The sequence below is a fragment of the Monosiga brevicollis genome, genomic scaffold, assembly GCF_000002865.3.
Source record: "Monosiga brevicollis MX1 MONBRscaffold_27 genomic scaffold, whole genome shotgun sequence".
Classification (NCBI taxonomy): Eukaryota; class Choanoflagellata; order Craspedida; family Salpingoecidae; genus Monosiga; species Monosiga brevicollis.
In genome coordinates this window covers 62,041-82,644 of record NW_001865064.1, presented here as the reverse complement: position 1 = coordinate 82,644, position 20,604 = coordinate 62,041, and the positions used below count along the sequence as shown (strand labels likewise).

Sequence of the window (20,604 nt, the reverse complement as noted above, 5' to 3'; positions counted from 1 at the left end):
AGGAGCAGGTGCAGCAGCAGTAGCAGCAGGTACAGTACCAGTAGCAGATATACAGCAGCAGTAGGTAGAACAGGCACAAGTTTATGTTGACTATGCACGCCAACGCAGGAGTCTCTGGCAGAAGAGTTTCAGAATAACATGGGGAGGTTGAACCGTGGGCAATGTGGAGTTGTCGGAATCAAGGTGCTGTGGCGGCTGGGCCTCAATTGATAAATGGAGTCAGTTCAATGAGCGGGATTTCCAACCCCCTTGTAAAGCGACTCTGGCGCAACACTACTCACAACACGGCGCAAACGAGGACATGCGATACACGGACAGTCCTGACGATGAGCTTGACCATCGATGAGAGAGATAAGGGGGCAAGCTTATGCCACCGCTTGAACACGAACCACGACGACCGCTCAGGGAGCGGACATGACCAGCTGACAGGTTCCGTCAGCGCATTCAAGTTCCTTTTTGCGATCTTTCCGGGCGACCGGCGTATATGTTGCCTTGGAGGGCGGGTTCCACGTGGAAGATTTACGCGAATTGTTCTGGGAACTGTTTCCGCTCTGGTCTTTGCTCTTGTTGAAGGACAGAGTCACGCTGAAACTGGCCATGTCGCTGGGCAGCAGGTACCAGCGGGGGGAATCGTCGTCCACTGTAAAATCGACACTGACCCCTGAATCGGCACTGTGGCGGCTTTCCGTCTGCCGCAAAATCTCAGACCACTCGTCAACTTTTCCACCGGTCATAATGATCTCTCCCTCGCGCAACAAGGCGTCATAGTCGGGCACGGCCAAGGGATCTCGGCTGGGCTCCGAGCTCTCGTTGAACAGGTTGAGTAGGGATTGGCGCGGCGCTGGGGTAAAGTCCTTGTGCGTCCAAAACCCAGTGACAACGTCAAAGTTGTAGTGCTTGAGCATCCGCCAGCCATGCACGGCAACCAGGGCAACGGCCTTGCTGACGTAATCGGCTTGCTCGTCGGTGAAAAAGTACGGAAAGTTCAAGCGCGTCCTGCAGTGCAACACAACACAACACAACACAACACGACCGGCCTCGTGGTGAGTTCATCAAGCTGTGTGCAAGTGAGCCTTTAATGGTCAAGGCTGTGGCATCGCAGATCATGGGACGACAATCAACGAACCAGCCGAGTTTGGCACCAAAGTGTCCCTTGCGGGCTTCATGGTGCATCCAGTTGGTCATGTCATCTGTGGGCTGCAGCAGTTTGGTGACGTAGGGACCCGCACAAGAGCAGCCACCGCGGGTTTGGATGCCAAAGATATCGTTGAGAAGGGAAACGACAAAATTGTAGTGCAGCATTTTGCCGGCACATCGAAGAAGGAAGGAGGACACCGTAAGCTTCTCCTCGGTGTCTGGACCCAACAAAACCATTTGGTGGGCGATGGGCTCCCAAATCTAGAGTCGAACACCAGAAAAAGCCCAACGTTTGTGAGTGAGATGGATGCGCGAGGGCGCTCAAAACAATCTGGACATCCTCAGAGGCGCAGATTTGTTTTACCGCGTTGGCGCGACGAATGAGCTCGCGTTCGCGGGCGACGATAAAATCCGGACCGAGGCGCTGCTTGATGGAAAAGATGAGGCCGCATCGGATTGAGCCCATAATGTCGGGAGTGCCACCCTCCTCGCGGTGTTCCACCTCTTGGGTATACTACAAGCAGGCCACGGAAGATTGTGGGACATGAGGTCTTGTACATGGGGCAGGGTTTACGGCTGACAAGTAGGCGCGAAAAGGGGCGTGACCGTACCACATGCAGATCCTTTTCCACAAGGAGGACAGTGCCACCACCTGGCATGACGGGAACCAGATTGGTGCAGATGCTGCGACGAAGAATGAGGACGCCCGGCGAGCCAGGGCCACCGACAAACTTGTGTGGGCTGATGTAGATGGCGTCGAGGTAGTCGTCGTCGCCGTTTTCGCGGGAGCCCATGTTGATGGGGACGTAGGGGGCCGAGGCTGCGTAATCAAAGCAGGCGAGGCCCCCGTATTTGTGCATGATTTTGGCGGCTTCCCGGACGGGGGTGATGATTCCGGTGACGTTGGAAGCTGCACTGAAGGAGCCGATTAAGAGAGGGCGGCGGCGGTACTTTTTGACCTGTTCCTCAAGGTCTTGCAGGTCGAGGGCACCATCGGAGCCGCTGATGATGCGGACCAAGTCGACGGGGGCTTCACGCCAAGGAAGGTCGTTGGAGTGGTGTTCGTACTCGGAGATGAAGATGACGGGTCGTTGGCGGCGGGGTGGGCCGGGTTCGCGGGCGTTGGCTTTGATGCTCACACCACGCCGACCATCCTTTTCCACTTGCACGGCGCGGCTGCTCGAGGCACGAGCCCGCGGCATGAGGTTCATGAGGCCCATGAATTTGTAGATGGCGGCGGTGGAGCCTGAACCCGTGAAGATGGCGGCGTGTTCGTTGGTGTTGCCCCCACAGGCCTCCACCACGAGTCGACGGGCTTCCTCTCGAGCCTCGGTGGTCACCCGACCGGTGACGCTTGCTTCGGTATGGGTATTGGCATAGAGTGGCATGACCTTGTCGTGCAGGTAGTCCTCGACAAAGCGCAGGCTACGGCCGGAAGCGGTAAAGTCGGCATAGATCATGGGCTTTGGGCCAAACGGACCTAAACCCGAGCGAAATGATGGAGACAGTGGCGGTTGAGAGGGGCGAGAGGAAGAGTTTGACCATGATTAATTGGGCAGAAGGGGGAGTGAAATGGAAGGGGCGAGGAAAGAAAGAACAGTGGGAGGAGATGGAGGAGATGGAGGAGAGAGAGGCGGTGTGAGGGGGCAGAAGAGGGTTTGGGTGGAGAGAGATCATGTGCTAGGGCATCCGGAATAATGGGATCAGGAATGCATGCACAAAGTAAACAAGGGCGGCGGTGGAGAGTGTGTGTGTGTGTGTGTGTGTGTGTGTGTGTGTGTGAGAGAGAGAGAGTGTGTGTGTGTGTGTGTGTGTGTGTGTGTGTGTGTGTGTGGCTGCGCGGATGACTTGCAAGCCAAAAGAGGTGGATGGATGCCAAGTGTGAGGTTTGGTGGAGCCGAGACCAGACTGCTCTCAAGGCCATCACAAGGCCATCACAAGGTGGTCAGCCGGTGGACAAAGTCACAAAATCGCAAGGAGCAGGGTTGTTGTTTGCCAGAGGACAGCGAGTGGGGCGCGGCGGGGAAGGGGGGAGTGTCTGTTTAGCCCGTGTGGCAGTGTTGTGGGTCACGGCAGCCGATGTGATGGTGGCCATTGGTCCGATGAGAGCGCGGGGCTGACCTTCAATGCTGGTATAATCGCCGATGATGCCAGTGCGAATGCGTTCCAGAAGGGTACGGGACTCATCCGACATGTTGGCCTCGGCCTGCGCCTCCAGATCCAGCGCTGCCAGATTCTTCGTGTATTCCGACTCCATGGCGATCTTTGCGCCGTCTGCCTCTTTGCTTCAGATCAATCCGAGCTACAGCCGTAGCCGTAGCCGTAGCCGTAGCCGCAGTTGTACTAGTACCGGGCCCGTGTCGGACTGTATTGAACAGCACCGAAACCGTGCCTTGCACTTTCGTCGCTACGATCAAACTTCCGCGGGAAATGCCATCTACATGTGTCTGTGTCTGTGTCTGTGGGTGTGGGCGGGCAGGGGCGGGCGGGGGAGGGCGGGCGGCAGTGGGGGGCGAGAAGCGAGAGCACACTCGTACCCGTGCCATGCCCTGTGTGTGTGTGTGTGTGTGTGTGTGTGTGTGTGTGTGTGTGTGTGTGTGTGTGTGTGTGTGTGTGTGTGTGTGTGTTTGCTTGTTGTAAAGGCAACACACACACGAAATGTGTCCCTGTATGGGGTATTGGGTATGGGTGGGTACAGGTGGTATGGAGTTAGGGGTGTGAATGTGGGTCCTTTTGTGGGTGGTGGGGTTTGGTCATGTTGCAGGTTTCTCTCTCACTTGATCTCTTGATCTATCCCTTGATCTCTCTCTATCTCTGGTTGCCTCGTCCCTCCCTCTCTCTAAATCTCTCTAAATCAATCTCTCTCTCTCAATCCCTCTTCGCTCTCTCCTGTCTCTCTCTCTCTCTCAATCTCTCAATTTTTTTTGCTTATCCAATTTTTGACACACGCACACACACACGTAATGGAGAGTACACGCGTGGCGGTTGGGCGGCGACCAAAGGGCGACGATGGTTCGAGCTGTAGTTGATGTGCTCGGTTGAACTTTGCGCGCTCCACGGGGGTGGCAACAGCATCGTCGCCGCGTTTGCGATGCTCGTGGCCGTCTTGTTCCACTTGTTGCACGATTCTCTCCATGCGATCAACTTTTGCGAGCTTCCAACAGTATATCCACCACCAGCACATCCAACAAAACAACAAAGGGTTCGCCCGCCCCTCGCACACCGCACTCATAACCTTCTCTCAACACGTTTCTACAAAATCGTGTCGCGGCTTCATGACGTCGATATCACTGAACCCACCCAAACCCATACCCCCACCACTTGCGCGTGCGTCCGCTTCGTCCTTTGCTCATGTCCAGGCATGTGCCTTTCTTTGTATTTTCCTCTCTCTCTCTCTCTCTCTCTCTCTCCTCTAAATCTCTCTCTCTCTCTCTAAATCTCTCTCTCTCTCAAAATCTCTCTCTCTCTCTCTCTCTCTCTCTCAAAATCTCTCTCTCTCTCTCTCTCTCTCAAAATCTCTCTCTCTCTCTCAAAATCTCTCTCTCTCTCTCTCTCAAAATCTCTCTCTCTCTCAATCTCTCTCTCAAAATCTCTCTCAAACTCTAGGCCAAATTTCGGCCTATGCAGAATATACTGCAATTTCACTGATGGGCTGCAATAATGTGATACGAGGGCGATTCAAACGGCAGTCGCGTCCAAGGTCCTATTGGGCTGCGCTGGTATGGTGGTGCCAAATGGAATGGCAGTTTGAGGTCGCTCTGGCTGGTCCGGCGGGCAGTGATCAAGCGATGCCCCTCGGTCTTGATTGTTTGTCTTTCCTTTTTTTTTCCTTGGTGGTGGGGCGTGTGGGGGTGCTTTGCGCTTTGCTTGCACACATCAGCGTATCGCGCAACGTCAATGACAGGCGCCCTGCATCATCAGAACCGGCCGGAGTCGTCGTCACATGCAAACGAGGTCCTCTCTCAGTTTGGTCTCCAAAGTGCACCAGAAATCAGTCTTTCTCTTGGGCTTTACAGTCTCTCAGTCTCTCTGTCTCTCTCTGTCTCTGTCCTCTCTGTGTGTCTCCCTGTCTCTGTCTTGTATCCTCTCGCTGTCCCTGTCTCTGTCTTGTGTCCTCTCTCTGTCTTTCTGTCTCTCTCTGTCTCTCTGTCTCTCTGTCTCTCTGTCTCTCTGTCTCTCTGTCTCTGTCTCTCTGCTCTCTCTCTCTCTCTCTTTTTCAGAATTTTTCGCTGTTTTTGTGCTTTTTTTTTCGCTTGTTGTTTTATAGTGGTAGATACACACAGTACTGACGCTTGATTCGAGGGGTGCTCTTCATTAGCTGGCAATAGTCAGTGTGCACTCTTCCACGCCTGGAGGTTGAAGGTCAAAGCCTGTACACCACCACCACCACCACCACAAGTGTCAAAGCGTCTCGCGACTGAAACAGAAAACGAAAAAGAGAGTCAAAAGACCAAAGAGTGACTTCTTAGGGAAAAAGAAAAACCTGAACGAACGACTCAAAGAACACTACTGTAATAGGGAGCGCACGATGCAGTGAAGCAAAGTGGCTAGACGTCGGTGATGAGTTCAAGGATCTGCCCAAAGCGATGGCGAAGCATCTCTGCATTGGCCCGATGAAGGGTTGCCGTCAAGCGCTCCTTCCAGCAAGCCATAGCATGTACATGTGATTCTGATTTTGTTGCGGAATGGTGGTGCGTTCAACGTGCTTAGGAGAACATCTGGATGTAAACTGTTTGAATTTTTCGTGAAAGACCTTGACGGCAAAGGAGAGCTTCCCGCCTCTCCCTCGCCATCAGTGGCCGACACACACACACACACACACACACAGTGTTAGCGTCAAATCCGTGCTTCCACGCGTGCTGGAGCCTGACACACACACACACGCACACGCAAGAAGAAACAGATCAAATCCTCCCCATTTCGACATGCTACAGGAAATCATCGGCTGCTTCCCTACATTGAGGTGGCGCAGTTGGCAATGTTGCTGGCGCGTTGCACCAGTGCGTCGTAAGTGTCCACCGTGATGATGAGCTGAGCCAAAAAGTCCGAGTCGCTGCGGTCCATGGTCTTAAACTGACCCGCCCGGCCCACAAAGTAGGCCACGCTATCTGGGGGCACGTCTGGCCCCGTCAAGACGGCCATGAGCGTCGTGTCCAGCTCGTCAACGATCCGCTCTGCGGTTGCGCGAATGGCGCTTGACTTTTCCGTGTCCATGTTGGCGCCGTCCGTTTGGAAGAGTACAATGCGGCGAGTCGAAGCGTAGCGAGTTGGATCAGCGGCCTTGGCCTGGCACAGCTTCTCCTCCAACAATTTCAGAGGCGGCAGATAAAAGGTTTGGTAGCCTTTGGTGGCAATGGCCGCGGCGCGCTGCTGCACTGTGGTCCAGTCGTCGGACAAAAAGTCCTCTCCACCCATGGCTTGAGCCTGCACATCAAACGTCAAGATGCCCAGGCGATTCCGACTCGAAGCCTGGTCCAAGTGAAACCCTTCCTGAGCAATGGTGCGCACGAATGCCTGGGCCTGCGGGACATGGGGCCCCATGCTACCCGAAATATCCACCACCACAACAACATCCACGGCCTCGGCATACTCTGCCTGGGCCGAATATTCATGCACGTAGCGCAGCGCGTTCTGGGGGTCGCCCTTTTTGCCGCTGAAGAGCTCTCGAACCAGCTTGAGGGACGTGTCGTGCGCTGCCTCACACGCCGCCAGTGCCTCAAAAGACTGCGCAAGCATCTCCGCATGCAAGGTGCGCCGGGCTGCATCCAGCGTCGGGGGCAGTTCGGCAAAGGCACCCTCATGAATGTCCGACGGGAAGTGCTCGCCCAGCAGCGCTTGCACGTCTTCCAGGCAGAGCACGAGGCGGTAACTGCCGCTATTGCTCTCGCGAGCGGTCCGGCCCTCAATCTGGATTTGCTCAGTCACCTCGACAGAGAGAAAGGCCTGAATCACGTGAATGCCCCCGTTCTTTTCAATGTCGCGATTCAGAACGGTGAAATCAGAGCCTCGACCAAAGGGTGCCGTGGCCAGCGTCACCATGTCCTTTCGCGTGGCTTGCTTGATGCGATGAGGAATGTCGGGCGACCCCACGGTGATGATGTTTATGGGCCGTCCTCCAAGCTTGGCAGTAAACTCGGGCGAAGCTCGAAAGGCCTCGAGATCGGCCGTGGTCTGAAAGAAGACAATAACTGCCCGCCCTTGGGCCCGCTCAAAGGTCTCTCCTGCAATCGCCTGGTGCTGCTGCGCTTTGTTGCTGGTCAGCTGCACTGGGTCGCGCTGAAAGTTGATCTTGCCATACATGCTTGGCATGTACGAACACCGCCCAACCCCAAACTTGGTGCGCAGGAGCGCCAGGTCGTCGGGTATGGTCCCGGTGACGCCGCTAATGAGGTCAAATTTCTGAATCAACTTGACAAAGCTGAAGCGGCCGCCCGAGCAGAAAAGCCCCACGTGCTGCCTGCACACCTCAGGCATCACTGCGCCGCGCGCTTCTTCGGCCAAGTAGGCAAACTGCGTCTCGTAGCCGTAGGAAATATCAGAGCTGGGCTCGTCCAGGCCCTCACGCTTATACGCGATGAGGCCTTCCTGCACTTCATATGGGTGCTCGCGACGCTCAAATGCTGCTCGGGCCAACGCGACGTTCTCCAGTGCAGCGAGCACCAACTTCTCGGTGTGAGCATAGGTTTGCAGCAGTTTTTGCGCGCTGGGCAGCGCCTGGATCTGCGCCAAGGTGAGCGACTGGTCCTGCCACACGGCGCGCAGGAGCTCCAAAAAGCTGTCATCGTGCACCAGCGTGCCGGGAGTATATGGCTCGGTCAGGAAAACATTTGACAGCAACGTGTCGACCTCGTCGACCAGCAGGACTTTGGGCAGGGCACCCGGCCGCACCGTTGGATCCGAAAGGCGGCCGTCGATCACGAGCGTCTGCAGGGCCTGGCGGATATCTCCGTTGACGTTCAGTTCGGCTCGGGCCAACTCGCTCAAGGGGCCATACTTGACAAGTCCTGCCACTTGAACCACATCAAAAAAGTCTTTAAAGTCGTTGTAGTCGCGCGAGCTGAGAATGTTGCTAAAGCAGGCGCAGGACACTTCAAACCCCAGAAGGGCGTAGAGCGTGCTGGCAAACCCGAGTAAAATGCTCTTGCCCCCGCCTGTTTGTATCTGCACGAAGGCTCCACTGAGCTTGTCGTGGGCACCAAAGGGGACAAAGGACTTGACCCAAGAGGCCACGCGCCGCAAGCCAACCTTGGCGTCGCACAAGCCCAGCAGCTCAAAGAGTGCCAACACCTGAATCGTGTGCAGTTCCTTGTAAATCCCGCGATCCGCTTGCGAGGCTTTAGCCATGGCTTTGCGGCTGCCCAGGGACCAAATCGCTGCGAGCACAGCGAGGATGACCGGCAACTCCGTCAACAGGGCGTTGGGTCGGTGGGCCACTTTGTCGCACTTTTGACGAACGGCATCCACGAGGGCCGGAATGGCCGAAGTTGATTTTGCAATGTGTGTTTCAAACTCACGACGGTAGCTGTCATAGGCAGCTCGCAGGCGATCGGCATGTGCGGCAGAGATGGCGTGAGGCCCCGCTTGCATATCGGCCAAGGCCTTGTCAATCGTCATGGTCTTGGTTGCTGCCTTTCGCTGGCGAACCAATGCCTCCGCAAACTGGTTGTAAGATTGCTTGACCTCCTCGCCATACTCGCCAACGTCGGACAAGCAGTCGGCCAGGTCCAAGTCGACAGTGCTCCCCTGGCCCTTCAGACCGTCTAGTCGAGCCTTGATGCGCGATTTGACCTCAGTCTTGACTCGTTCTGCGAGACAGTTGGAGGACAGCTCTTGAAGGCGCCCCAAACAGCGTGCGAGTTCGTCGAGTGTGTCGTTGCCCACATAGTCCTCGGCTTGGACCCGCGAAAGGAGTGCTTGCTCCTGCGAATCTGCAAGGGGTGTGGTCAGCGCGGGGAGCTGGGCCTGTGCCAAAGTGGCGAGGGCACGTTCGACCTGATAAGTGAACGAAAGGTTCTCGTTTAGCTCGTGCCAGTGCTTTCCCTCGACCCGGGCTTGAACGCGAGCCCCGGCCGAACGCGCAAAGGCCGCGAGGCGGTCATTCAAGTGGTGCAGTGTCTTGGCTACGTCGTCGTTCAGCTCGGCAGGCTGTCGTTGTGCCAGCTTGGCCACGGCCGCGTAGTGTGCCGCAAGGATGCTAACATCCTGACAGCCAGCAATGCACTCCTCTACAACTGTGGTAGCCTGCCGCAGTAGACCCTGCCAATGCACAAGGACTTTATTCAGGGCTTGTCCGGGATTGAAGACGTCCTGGCTGCCAAACACGGGTGCGCTCTTGCTCGAGTGCTGTGCCGAGGTGACCATGGCCAATTGGTCGATGCGAGCCGCCAAGGTCTCGGCTGAAAAGCTATCGGCAATGAAGCCAGCCAAGTCGAGTCGATCCACCGGATCGGTGCCATACTTGACATTGACCGTAAACGACTCGAGAGTGTCCTGAAGCATCTTGAGGAAATCCAGCGACTCGGCTGGAAGGCCTGTAGCAGAGAGGCGATTGACGCTTTGCGTCAGGCCCGAGAGGGCCTCTCGCGCTTGGTCCACATTAAAAGCCTTCAACATATTATGGACTGTTTGAAGATCTGAGCGCAGCCATTTGTTGACGGCTCGAAAGCCTTCGGTGACGCTGCTGCCCAGCATGGCATTGACGTGTTGTGATGCCAAAGCAATGTCGGGACGCTTGAGTTCGGTCCCAAGCTTGGCAAGCCCCAAGAAGCGGTCCACGACAATGTCAGTCAGACCAAGGCCCAATTCATTGGCGTAGCAATTTCCCTGCAAATCAGCCACCGCCCTCTTACAGAGGGCCTTGACCGAATCAAGTACTCTGCCCATGTTCCCCGCTCGACCCTGAGCCAGCATGGCAAGAATTTCATCTGCTACCTCAGGTGAAAGCGCGGGCAAGGTGAAATATTCCTCGGTATCGCGGACTTCTGTCAGTACTGCTCTGTGCAGCTGACAAATCTGCGACTCGTCATTCTCAAAGGGCGGCAGACGTTGCGTTTCCAGCGGTCGAAATAACTCGTCGAACGCGGCCAGCTGCTCGCGGGCTGCCGCAGGACCTCCTTGTCGGTACAGGGTGCGCTGCATGCCCGAAAGCTCGGCTTGTGCCTCGCGATGCACCTGGTGGAAGACTTGATCCACCAGCCCAACCAGATCCGTTGTGAACAGACCCTGCTCTGACACCCCATCGTACACTGACTTCAGGCTGCGTAGCACACGAGCGAGTTCCACACCACGCCGCTCCTTCAAAAGAGACGTGACATGATTGGTCACCTGTGTATCTAGTTCGGCGGCGTAGCGTTCAATGGCCGTCAACTTGCTAGGGGCGCCGAAAACATCGCTGGGGGCCTCGCTGGCACTATCGCTCATCGGCGCCTCACCGGCAACGGAAGTGTCAGCCATGGATGTATCGTTAAGGAAATCGGAAGAGTCCAGGTCAGCGCGGTGTACGCATTGCCACGCTTGGAGGTGACCGTAGAGAGTCTCAGCTGTATTGAAATGGTACTTTTTCATAGCTGCCCAGAGTCGGCTGCACAAGCGGTGGTAGATGTTCTTGACAATGATTGAAAACTGCTTTTCTGCCTCGGCTAGACGCAGCTCAGGAAGGGCAGCATCCAGGACACGCGCCTTGACAAACCAGGCGTCCTGCTGATCGAGCCTTTGTAGCAAATCGCCAATCTGAGTACTGGCATGGGTGGCACGAATGCCACGCGCCGCGCGTTGCATTTCCTCCACACGCTGATTCAACTCTGGCTGCATCTTGAGAATAGCAGTGCGCTTGAGCCCTCGGTAGGCGGCGCGCCATTCTGGGGCGTCTTGAGTCTGTAACAGACCCGTAAGAACATCATGGATTGCGTGGAAGTTGTTGGCAAGAAGGTCGGTGTCAAATTGCTCCCGGAGGGCATTCATCATGGCTTGGTCTTTTTCTTCAATGGACTTGGTAATAAGATTGGCCTCGGGGAGATGGGGATGCAACACTATGGCATCAATGAGAACTTTTTTGGCTTTCACTGAGACGCCCAGATCTGTCGCGCTGATAGAGAGATTAAACTCCTCGTAAAGCTCTTTCAAACGACGACGCACAACCTCCAATGCTTGTTCATACAAGGGGGCTGCAATGCCTTGGACCTGCAGATCCTGCGCATGGCCCAACTCGTGCAGCGCATCGAGCTCAGATGCTGTTTCGCCCAGGCGATCCTCGGAAACTGTGTCACGCACTGTAGCAACCAGTTGGTCCCCCCAAGCCTTGGTGTCGGCGAGCATGCGCTCATTTTGATCTTTGAGGCTAGCCTGAACCGAAGCCCATTCTGGGCTGCGCAAGAGCGGATAGGTAGCGTCGAGATCACCGACAAACTCGGCCGTCTGCGTTAACCACTTCAAGTGGCCATCCCGGGTGTGACCACTCATGCTCTCAACGCTGGAACAAGCAAGATGGTCGCAGGCTTGCGTGATGGTAGCAGCGACTTGCGCCACCAGGGTTTGCACAATCTCATCGTCGAGCAGGCTCTGAACGAGGTGGAAGGCTTGCAGGCTTGTCAAAACGCGATCTCCGGGAGTGGCTCGCGTGTTGAGCGCGGATGCAAGGTCCTTGCACAAGGAGCCAAGAAAGTCGTGCAGCTCTTGGATAGTGCGCTTAATAAGCGGGGCGCTGGTTTGCCAAGTCACTTTGGCTGACAAAGCACCCTGTTCTTGCCCTTGATCTTGCGCTTGGGCGTCTGGTGAGCCGGCATCTGCAGGCAACCAGCGGGCATCCTCGATAATCTTGTCAAGAACTTGGCACGCGGTGAGCGCTTTTATCGCCTTGACTAAGGCCTCAAAATCCCGTGCAGAGCCCTCGTGGGCGAGTATCGTGCGCAGGGTCTCTTGGCAGTGGCGCTGCTGGTTGGCCAGGCGATTGAGGAGTAGGAGGGCATCGCGTTGAGTATCTTGCACCACCTCGTCTGCTCCAAAGGGTTCGAGGAGGGCAAGTAGCTGCCCGAGGGCAGATGCGGCAAGCGCTGGCTGCTCGTCGGTGACGGCGTGGGCGATGGGTTTCTTCAAGCGATCGCGGACAACGCGAGCAAAAGCACTTTGCATGTCGGCATGGCGCGAGCCAGGGGCCACGCACTCGGGCCCGGCTACCGTTTCCACGTGCCGAAGCAAGGCCATGAGACTAGCCAAGCGCTCCAGCATAAGGTCTTCTGCGTGATACTCGGCCATCAGCTTGTGGATGGTTGTGATGGTTGCACAGAGCTGGCTGGCAGCTTCGAGAAGCAAGGTCTTGTCCTGATCATAGCAAGTGCGCAGCTGGTCCAAAAGCACATATCCGCTGTACGCTTGTGCGCGCTGGTGCAGGCCCAGAGCAGAGCGCAGCGCCTGCCACATGTCAACAGAGAGATCATTGCGCGAAGAAGGGACGGTGATAGCGCTGTTCAGGGCCTGGACCACGGCGGTGATGGCCGCTGAAGCTTGCACTGCCTCGTTCAGCAGCGATTCGGCAATTGGATTCCATAGCAAGCGTCCCGAGCAGGAAGAAGCAAGGTGTTGGTCAAACTGACACAGCGTGGCCACGGCCGGCAGCGCGCACTCGGCAAACGCCTCTTGCTCGTTAGCGTCTGATACGTCCTTGGCCAAGCGCATGCCCACCGCTGCAGCCGCCGCTCGAAGCGCTCGCTGCAAATCGGCGAGAGATTCAAAGGCTTGCGCACTGTCGACAAGGTCGCAGGCTTGCTGCACACGCGACCAAAGGTTTCGAGAGATGGCAGTGGTCTGTTGCAACTCTTGGTTGTAGCCTTCCAGAGCTTGAAGGGTCTTGTCGTGACGGGCGGCTACCTCAAATTGCCCAGATTTCAGAGCGCGCGCAAAGCTCACAGCATGCGTTTGAATGACCTTGCCCAGGAGATCGAGAGCTTGGTGATACATCTCAGAGATGGCCTCGTCATTAATGAGCTGAGCAAGCGTGCGAATCGTGGTCAGGTGTTTGATGCCCTGGCGATAAACGCTGGGCTGTTCACTGCTGAGGTAGGTATGCAAGCTACCCAGTTCCTTGCCAATGGCCTGCTGTATCATGGCAATCTCGCCATCCTCAAGGGGTGACCCCATATGATGAAACGGCAAGCAATCGCGAATGCCACGAGCAATGATATTGCGCACGCCATCGGGGGCATCAAGGTGTGGGTAGAGGAGGACAGTGTCCTCGTGGCGCTCGAGTTGGTGGATCATCAGGTCCAGCGTCTTGGTGTAGTAGGGTACTTCGCGAATGCCCTGGCGCGCCTTGTAGCCGTTGAGAAGCTCGACGATGACCTCTTTGCTCGTATTCCCGTCCAGGCGGGAGTACAGAAAGAGGATTCCCGGAGCCAGAGCCTCAAAGTCGGGGCAAAGCCGTTGCAAGCTCTGCAGCATGCTAGAGACGGCATCAAGGCGGGAGAGACCCCGGAAGTTGACGAGCAGGACGATTCGCTTGCGGGGCATCTTGTCCAGGAGGTGGCGCAAACCCATGCTGTTGATCATGGCGAGGATGACCGAGCGGGTGTCGTTGAACCCAGCAGGGTCAACGTACACGATGCGATCCCTCGCGAGATAGCGCGGCGTGATGGTCCTGGCCGATATACCGTCCCCCACTAGCCCCTGCACTTCGTCGGGGGCGCTGCAGGCCACGTTAAGATGGCGCAAGTGTTCTTTGCCGGGAACAGCACGCTCTTCAATCGGATGGCCTTCAAGCCAGAGCAGCGTGGTCGTCTTGCCAGAGCTCGTTGGAGCGAGGAAGATTACTCCAGTGTTGGCGTCCGAGCCCACCAGGTTGTACTCAACAAGATTAGCCTCAAGAAGCTCGATCCGCTTTTGAGCCTCGCGCGCCAGCTCACTGGCGTCCACTTGACGCGCAGTCTTGACGGTCTCTTCCACCTTCGAGGCTGCACGAGAGACAGCACGGGGAACAGGAGGCACTGTTGGAGGAGGATGCTCGCCCGGTGGACGACGCTCTTCTTCGTTGGTCGAGCGGGCTTGAGCCTTCTCCTTGATCTTGGAAACAGCCGAGACCTCGAGTGTTGGTTCTTCGCCCGACACTACGTGCACAAATTGAGTGAGGTGTGGCAAGATGACGATAATCAAGGCTCTTTCAGGGAACCCGACGTACCTGCGCTGACAATTGTGACAGCATCCCATCCTTCATCTGTTTCCGCAGCTTCAGTAGTTTCATCCGGTGGCGGAGGCAGGTCAGACGTTTCAAGTCTATCACATCCATTGCAGCCAGTCGGGTACGCGCATGAGATGACTTGAAGGGCAATGGCAGGGGTTAGCATCAACTTGACTTACTTGTTCAAAGCAGACCAAAAGCTCATGATCACGGTCGCGGGGGAGGAGGTGAAGGAAGAAATCCGGTTTGGAGGACCAGAAGCGAAGAGGAAAGTCGTTGTGGTGTAGTTGAGGTCGGTAGAGCAAGTCGAGCAGAAGGCGGGAAAGGGCGAGCCGTAGGGTGGATGGGGAAGACACGGATCACTGGGCGCAAGGGAGTCGTTTGAAGACAACCAGAGCCCGAGATTGAAAAATGATGCCATGCCAGTGGTGTGAGCTTGTATGTGCTTCCACAAAGGCACCAAGTGCTTGTATGTGCTTCCATAAAAGCACCAAGTGCTTGTATGTGTATGTGCTTCCATGAAAGCACCAAGTGCTTGTATGTGCTTCCATAGAGCCAACCTTATGATGGAAGAGTGTTTTTTGCTTGTATGCTTGTGTGTTGAGCTTGAGAGCAACCAGCAGCAAGCAGCCAGGTTCTCGAGCATAGGTAGCGCAAACACTTTGCTTGCAGAACGTCAACAGACGCTGAGCTGGCTGGCTGCTCCACAAGTGACGTTGCTCGTCTGGTCAATGACATGGTTTGGGTTGATTGATCTCTACCAGTCCGACAGCAGACACAGACAACCAGCAACAGTCAAAAGGGGTGGATGCCATTGGAGTCTACCCTTGCGTCTTTTGTAGTATCTGAAAGAGGCATGGGCCGATTCAAGTTGGCAGGTCGACAAGCAGTCGACATCATCATGTTCATTGTAGGCAACAAGGAAACGACGCCGCCGGGTCACTCTTCCCCATTCCATTGGGATGACCAGGGTACAGTTTGTCAGGTGTTCTGCCGTGTGCGCTGCTGTCGATGTATCGGGACGAGGCATCTTGGCAGGTGGAACCTCTGCTTAAAGCGCCGAGTTAGCCCAATAAGGCCACCTGGCTGCTGCCCAAATCGTACCCACTGGTCCACCCGTCGAGCCCGTCGTGCCGTGTCGTGTTGTTGCGTTGAGGGTTATTGTACCCTCACATTGTGTGAGGCGCAAGACTACGAAAACCGTAAAATAACTTTTATCAAATAACGTTGTGAACATTATACATTCTTCAGAAAGTGTGATATTGGATGCACGAACCAGACTCGGCATTTTGGTTAAAAGCGACGCGGACATGTGCATCAACTTACATTACTGTTCTCAACAAAACGACGAAAAGTCTGGATTTAGGAGCATAAACGCCTTTCCAGACCCAAATAAGCAAAACGCTGTTGAAAACTTCATAAAGTAAATCAGGGTATGCTTTAACATCTGCAACAAGTCGAAGGTTTGCCGCATTTTCTCGCCTCAAACTCCAATTGTCAGCAACTTGGGTCAGTGGGCACATGGGAACGGAAACGGCAGCCAGTCCCCGGAGCCGCGCTGCTCCCCGCCCGCTCCCCCGGTGGCCAGTGGGCTGCCCCTGTCTGATCAGATGGATCGTATACAATGTCAAGAGTCACAGGGACATGTTGGCTTCTTCGTGTCCAGTTGCTTGCTTAATGTGTTTGTGTGTGTGTGTGTGTGTGTAAGTGGCGAGCCGAGTTGATTCACGTGCTGACGTCGTGCCCGCGTCCGTGCCGCTGACTTTGGGTGCATGTAGAGCGCAGCCCGTTCACTGGGTATCTGAGACCGAGGAACACGAGGCATTGCAACGACGTTCTCCGTGCCTGCACGCTGTTGCATCGCCGGAACGGTTCATCATGTCACCACCTTTGCGCCACTTTTTGCGCATCACAGACCTCAACGCGGTGGAGCTGCGGTCGGTGATCGCGTCGGCAGCGCGATTGAAACAGATGCCCAAGCGCCAGCAGCTCAAGTTGTTGCCGGGTAATACGATGGCCATGATTTTTGAAAAGCCATCCCTGCGCACACACACGTCGTTTGAAACCGGCATGACTCAGCTGGGTGGCCATGCCATGTACCTGGGCCCGGAGAACATTGGTCTGGGTACGCGCGAACCCATCAAGGACGTTTCCAACGTACTGTCCCGGATGGTGGATGTAATTATTGCCCGTGTTTTTAAGCACGACACGGTCCGCGAGCTGGCCGATCACTCGCACGTCCCCGTCATTAATGCGCTGTGCGATCGCGAGCACCCGTGCCAGGCCATGGCCGACGTCCTCACCATTTACGAGCACTACGGCCGTCTTGACAACAGCCTGGCGCTGGCTTTTGTGGGTGATGGCAACAACAACGTCACCCACTCCCTGGCCTTGGCGGCTGGCTACCTCGGCATGCACTTTCGCGTGGCCGCCCCCGCAGCTCACGCCATGGACCCGGCCGTGCGTGCAGAAGCCGAGGCGCTGGCCCAGATCAGTGGCGGCTCCATCACAGAGACGGAGGATGTCGCAGAAGCCGTGCGCGATGTCGACGTGGTTTACACCGACACCTTTGTCTCCATGGGCCAAGAAGCCGACAAGGCCCGCCGCCTCAAAGAGTTTGACGGTTACCAAGTCACGCAGGACGTCATGGCCCACGCCAAACCCACTGCCATCTTTATGCATGACATGCCCGGTTTGTTCCATTGATGTTCCGAACAGAGAGGGGCGCAAACGGAGGTGGAGCGAGAGATTGCACGACCCTTTTATTCTGGCCTTGCTGTTTTGAGTTGAGCGCTGCTCACGCACGGGCGCCTCGATTCATTTATGCTTTTTTTTTTTTCTTTTTTTTCCTTAGCATATCGTGGCATTGAAGTCACGGAACAGGTCATTGATGGCCCACAGAGCGTTATTTACCAGCAGGCCGAAAACCGTTTGCACGCCCAAAAGGCCGTCGTCTGCTTCCTCAAAGGTACGCCATGCTTACTCATATGGCCGATGCAGACATCACGTGGAAAAACAAACTCAATGCCCACTCGCTGTTCCTGTTAGGCATTGTCGTTTGAAGCTCATTCGAGCGCCTGTTGAGTTGCTCCCACCACGTCTAAACCCCGACCTGCTTGCCTGATCTCTGTGCCTGCAATTCATTTTTTATTGATGCAGCGAGATTTAGAGAGAGAGATATTTAGACAGAGAGAGCTTGAGAGAGAGAGAGAGCTTTGAGAGAGAGAGAGCTAGAGCGAGAGCTAGAGACAGAGAGAGCTAGAGAGAGAGCTTTCGAGAGAGAGAGAGCTTTCGAGAGAGAGAGAGCTTTAGAGAGAGAGCTTTCGAGAGAGAGAGAGAGCTTGAGCGAGAGCTAGAGAGAGAGAGAGCTAGAGCAAGAGCTAGAGAGAGAGAGAGCTAGGAGAGAGCTTTAGCGTGAGAGAGAGCTTTAGTTTAGAGAGAGAGCTTCCAAAAGAGAGAGAGCTTTAGAGAGAGAGAGCTTTCGAGAGAGCTTTCGAGAGAGCGTGTCCAACTGGAGCACACAATGTTTGTTCGTCTCTCTGTCCGAGTCACAGCTGAGTACCTATTCTCTAAATTTTAAACCCTACAACTTCATGTCTCTGCATAAGATTGTAAACGTAGTAGAAAATCCTCGCTTTGGTATCAGCTACTTCTCAACATCTCTGCACTTTTCTTCCCGGTTCCCACTGTTCTCTACCGGACGACCCCCTTTGGTGCCTTGTCTCTGCGTCGGGAGGCAACGACTTGAACGACGTCGCCGTCCCGTCGTCGCCGCCGTCGCCGTCGTGTTGCCGCGCGTAGGCGTTTGCGCGCTGCCCTGAACGGGGGCTGCCCTTATTGTTGCCTCTTGCCTCTGGCCCGGCGCTGTACCCTCGTGTTCTCCTGCCTCTCTTCCATCGATTTCTTGGTCTTTTTCTTCCCCGCCTTCTTCTTTTCTCCGCCCCCCGTGCGCGCCATGTGGCGGCCGGGTGTAGCGAGTCGCGGCAATGGAGGCCGCGGATACCCGCGCCGGCGCTATGCTTCAGCCTCGCTGGTTTGGTTGCTAAATTTGCTCTGCCTTACGGTGCTTGTCACTTGTGAAGATGGTGTGTTTGTTCCGTCACCCAAGCCTCGGCTCTTTTTGCCGCGGCCCCCCAACCCGCGACACAAATCGAGACTCACTTCCGTCGCTCCTGCCACCCGCCCATCATCATTGTAGATTTGGCGGCCAATGAAATTTACTTTTGCACCTTTGCGCCCGACGAAGGCTGTGCTTACAACAGTGCGTTCCGATCTTGTTCACGTCCTTGCGTTCCCGTCTGCCGCTGCGTGTCGGCGTTCTTGCGCTGCTGGCCCACTCGGTTGTCATTTACCTCTTTGCCTGACCTGGTGCGTGGCGGTCCTTTTTGTTTGGTCCATTTGCACAGGTAATGCTTGGTGTCAACTGGTTGAGGTTGATGTTTGTGAAGAGATTGACGCTGAAGGCTTTGATGGACTCGGCATCAATGAGGCGTACATGCGCGCCAGTCGTGGTGTCACAAACACGGATCTTTACGGCTTTCGTTTCTTCGCCAATGACGTGTGCACAACCGACATTTTTGGTGTTGCCATTCAACAGGACAACATTCAAGTGGAGACGTGTACCGCTGTCACGCTCCCCGTGGTTGGTCATCAGTTAGACTGTCGCTTTACGCGTGCCTGTCCCATCTGTTCTCGTCCCACCACCACCACCACCACCACCACCACAACCACAACGACAACCACAACGACTACAACAACCACGACGACGACAACAACTACAACGACGACGACAACTACAACCACGACTACAACCACGACTACAACCACAATGCCCACAATCACCACAACACTGGCGGCGACCACAACCATTGCCCCGTCTGCAAACACCACAACTACCACCCCCATGCCCCCCACCACCTCTGTCCCCGCCAACAGCAGCCTGATCGGGCTCGTCCTGGTTCAGGGCTACCCCATCCTTGACGACTCTTGGGGCTGTAGCCTTAACAACAGTCGCGGCGTTGAACTAGCAGCATCGACTTCTGATCGCCTTCCAAGCACCCACCTCATCTGGGCCAATGGCGTTCTTGTCCCTGCTGTCCCCGTCGTCAGCCCTTTCGTCACGTCGTTGTCCTGCTCCGGTGTGTATGATCGCCTCCATCTCTTTCGCTTTGACTTCATCGACAAATGCAGCTTGGCACGGCCCTGTGCTGTCACTCACCCCCACACAAAGCGAAGAACAATCGCAAAGAAACAAGACTGACAGATGAAGTGTATTCATTCTCCACGTATCTATTTTGCCTGGTGCCCATCAATGCTTGCAGTATCCACCAGTGCCACAACCTACTTAGATCTGGTCTCTGCAAGCGATAATGATCTCAACGATATTTACATTCGTGGCACAGCCCCCTCTGCCTTGCGATCGGCCGCCGGTCAGGCTTCTGGTGCGTTTATGAGCTACATGGTGCCTTTTTGGAGCTTTGTCTAGGATTCAGAAGCGCTGCTTTGAGCTTTTGTTGCTCGCCTCATCTTGCCTTACACACGCCTTTTTTTTTTTTTTTTTTTTTTTTTTTTTTTGTTATCTGTCTGGCTTGCTCTTGCGTTTTTTTTTTTGGTTCTTGTTCGCTCTTGGTCTTCTTATCATCTATTTTTTGCTTCTTTCAATCCGCAGCTGCTTCGGTGGTGACCCGCGTGGCCACGATCGACCCCGCCGACTTGAATTCTCGACTCTTTAGATTTCAGGATGCTGGGGCATTTGGGCCAATGATCCCGGCTTCGGCACATTTGCTCGTGTCCAACCTGACGGAGCACGCCCAAAGCAATCTGCTCCAAGCTACCTGGCGCGTGACCTTGGGAACGGATGACAATGCCGTTACACTCGTGCACCGCCCGTATCTTAACACGTTCAACACGTCATCTGGCCATAGCCACGTGGCCATCGACGTCGTCTCCTCCCTCTCCAAACTTTTGCGTGTCGACGGTGCCTCTCATCTTGCCCTGTTTCTGGAGGACAGCAACACGGGCACGGGCGTCGCCGAAGCCGTCTCACTGGTCGTCACTTACCGCCAGCCACTTGGCTTTGAACCTGCTTCCGTCAAAGCCGCCCTACAGTCCCAGCGACCCGCCTCGTTCACCGCCGCCCCCCAAGACAACAGCTTGTCCACGGCCTACATCTTTTATAGCAACAACACAACACCCCGCACCTACACTGGTTGGACCTTGTTACCACCCGCCGCCGGCACCGTCACCCTCCTACCCGCCGCTGCTGAACCGACCGCTGGCCTGGTTGTAACCAGTGCCTTCGC

At 55.5% G+C, this 20,604-nt stretch overlaps 3 protein-coding genes across 3 annotated transcripts; 1 reads left to right on the top strand and 2 right to left on the bottom strand.

Annotated features, from left to right (window-relative positions):
- Positions 1–401: 401 nt before the first annotated feature.
- MONBRDRAFT_28535 (uncharacterized protein) lies at positions 402–2,597 on the bottom strand (the record flags this gene model as incomplete). Its single annotated transcript, XM_001748950.1, has 4 exons — positions 402–996; positions 1,127–1,398; positions 1,502–1,651; positions 1,749–2,597. 4 exons carry the CDS (start codon positions 2,595–2,597, stop codon positions 402–404), a joined length of 1,866 nt encoding a protein of 621 aa, XP_001749002.1.
- A 253-nt stretch (positions 2,598–2,850) lies between these two features.
- Positions 2,851–4,743, top strand: MONBRDRAFT_28534 (uncharacterized protein; the record flags this gene model as incomplete). Its single annotated transcript, XM_001749013.1, has 6 exons — positions 2,851–3,023; positions 3,214–3,311; positions 3,617–3,773; positions 3,836–3,884; positions 4,302–4,339; positions 4,497–4,743. The coding sequence occupies 6 exons, from the start codon at positions 2,851–2,853 to the stop codon at positions 4,741–4,743; spliced, it is 762 nt and encodes a 253-aa protein (XP_001749065.1).
- A 1,100-nt stretch (positions 4,744–5,843) lies between these two features.
- On the bottom strand, positions 5,844–14,723 carry MONBRDRAFT_33917 (uncharacterized protein; the record flags this gene model as incomplete). Its single annotated transcript, XM_001748949.1, has 4 exons — positions 5,844–6,003; positions 6,095–14,231; positions 14,303–14,397; positions 14,482–14,723. The coding sequence occupies 4 exons, from the start codon at positions 14,721–14,723 to the stop codon at positions 5,844–5,846; spliced, it is 8,634 nt and encodes a 2,877-aa protein (XP_001749001.1).
- Between the last annotated feature and the right edge of the window lie 5,881 nt (positions 14,724–20,604).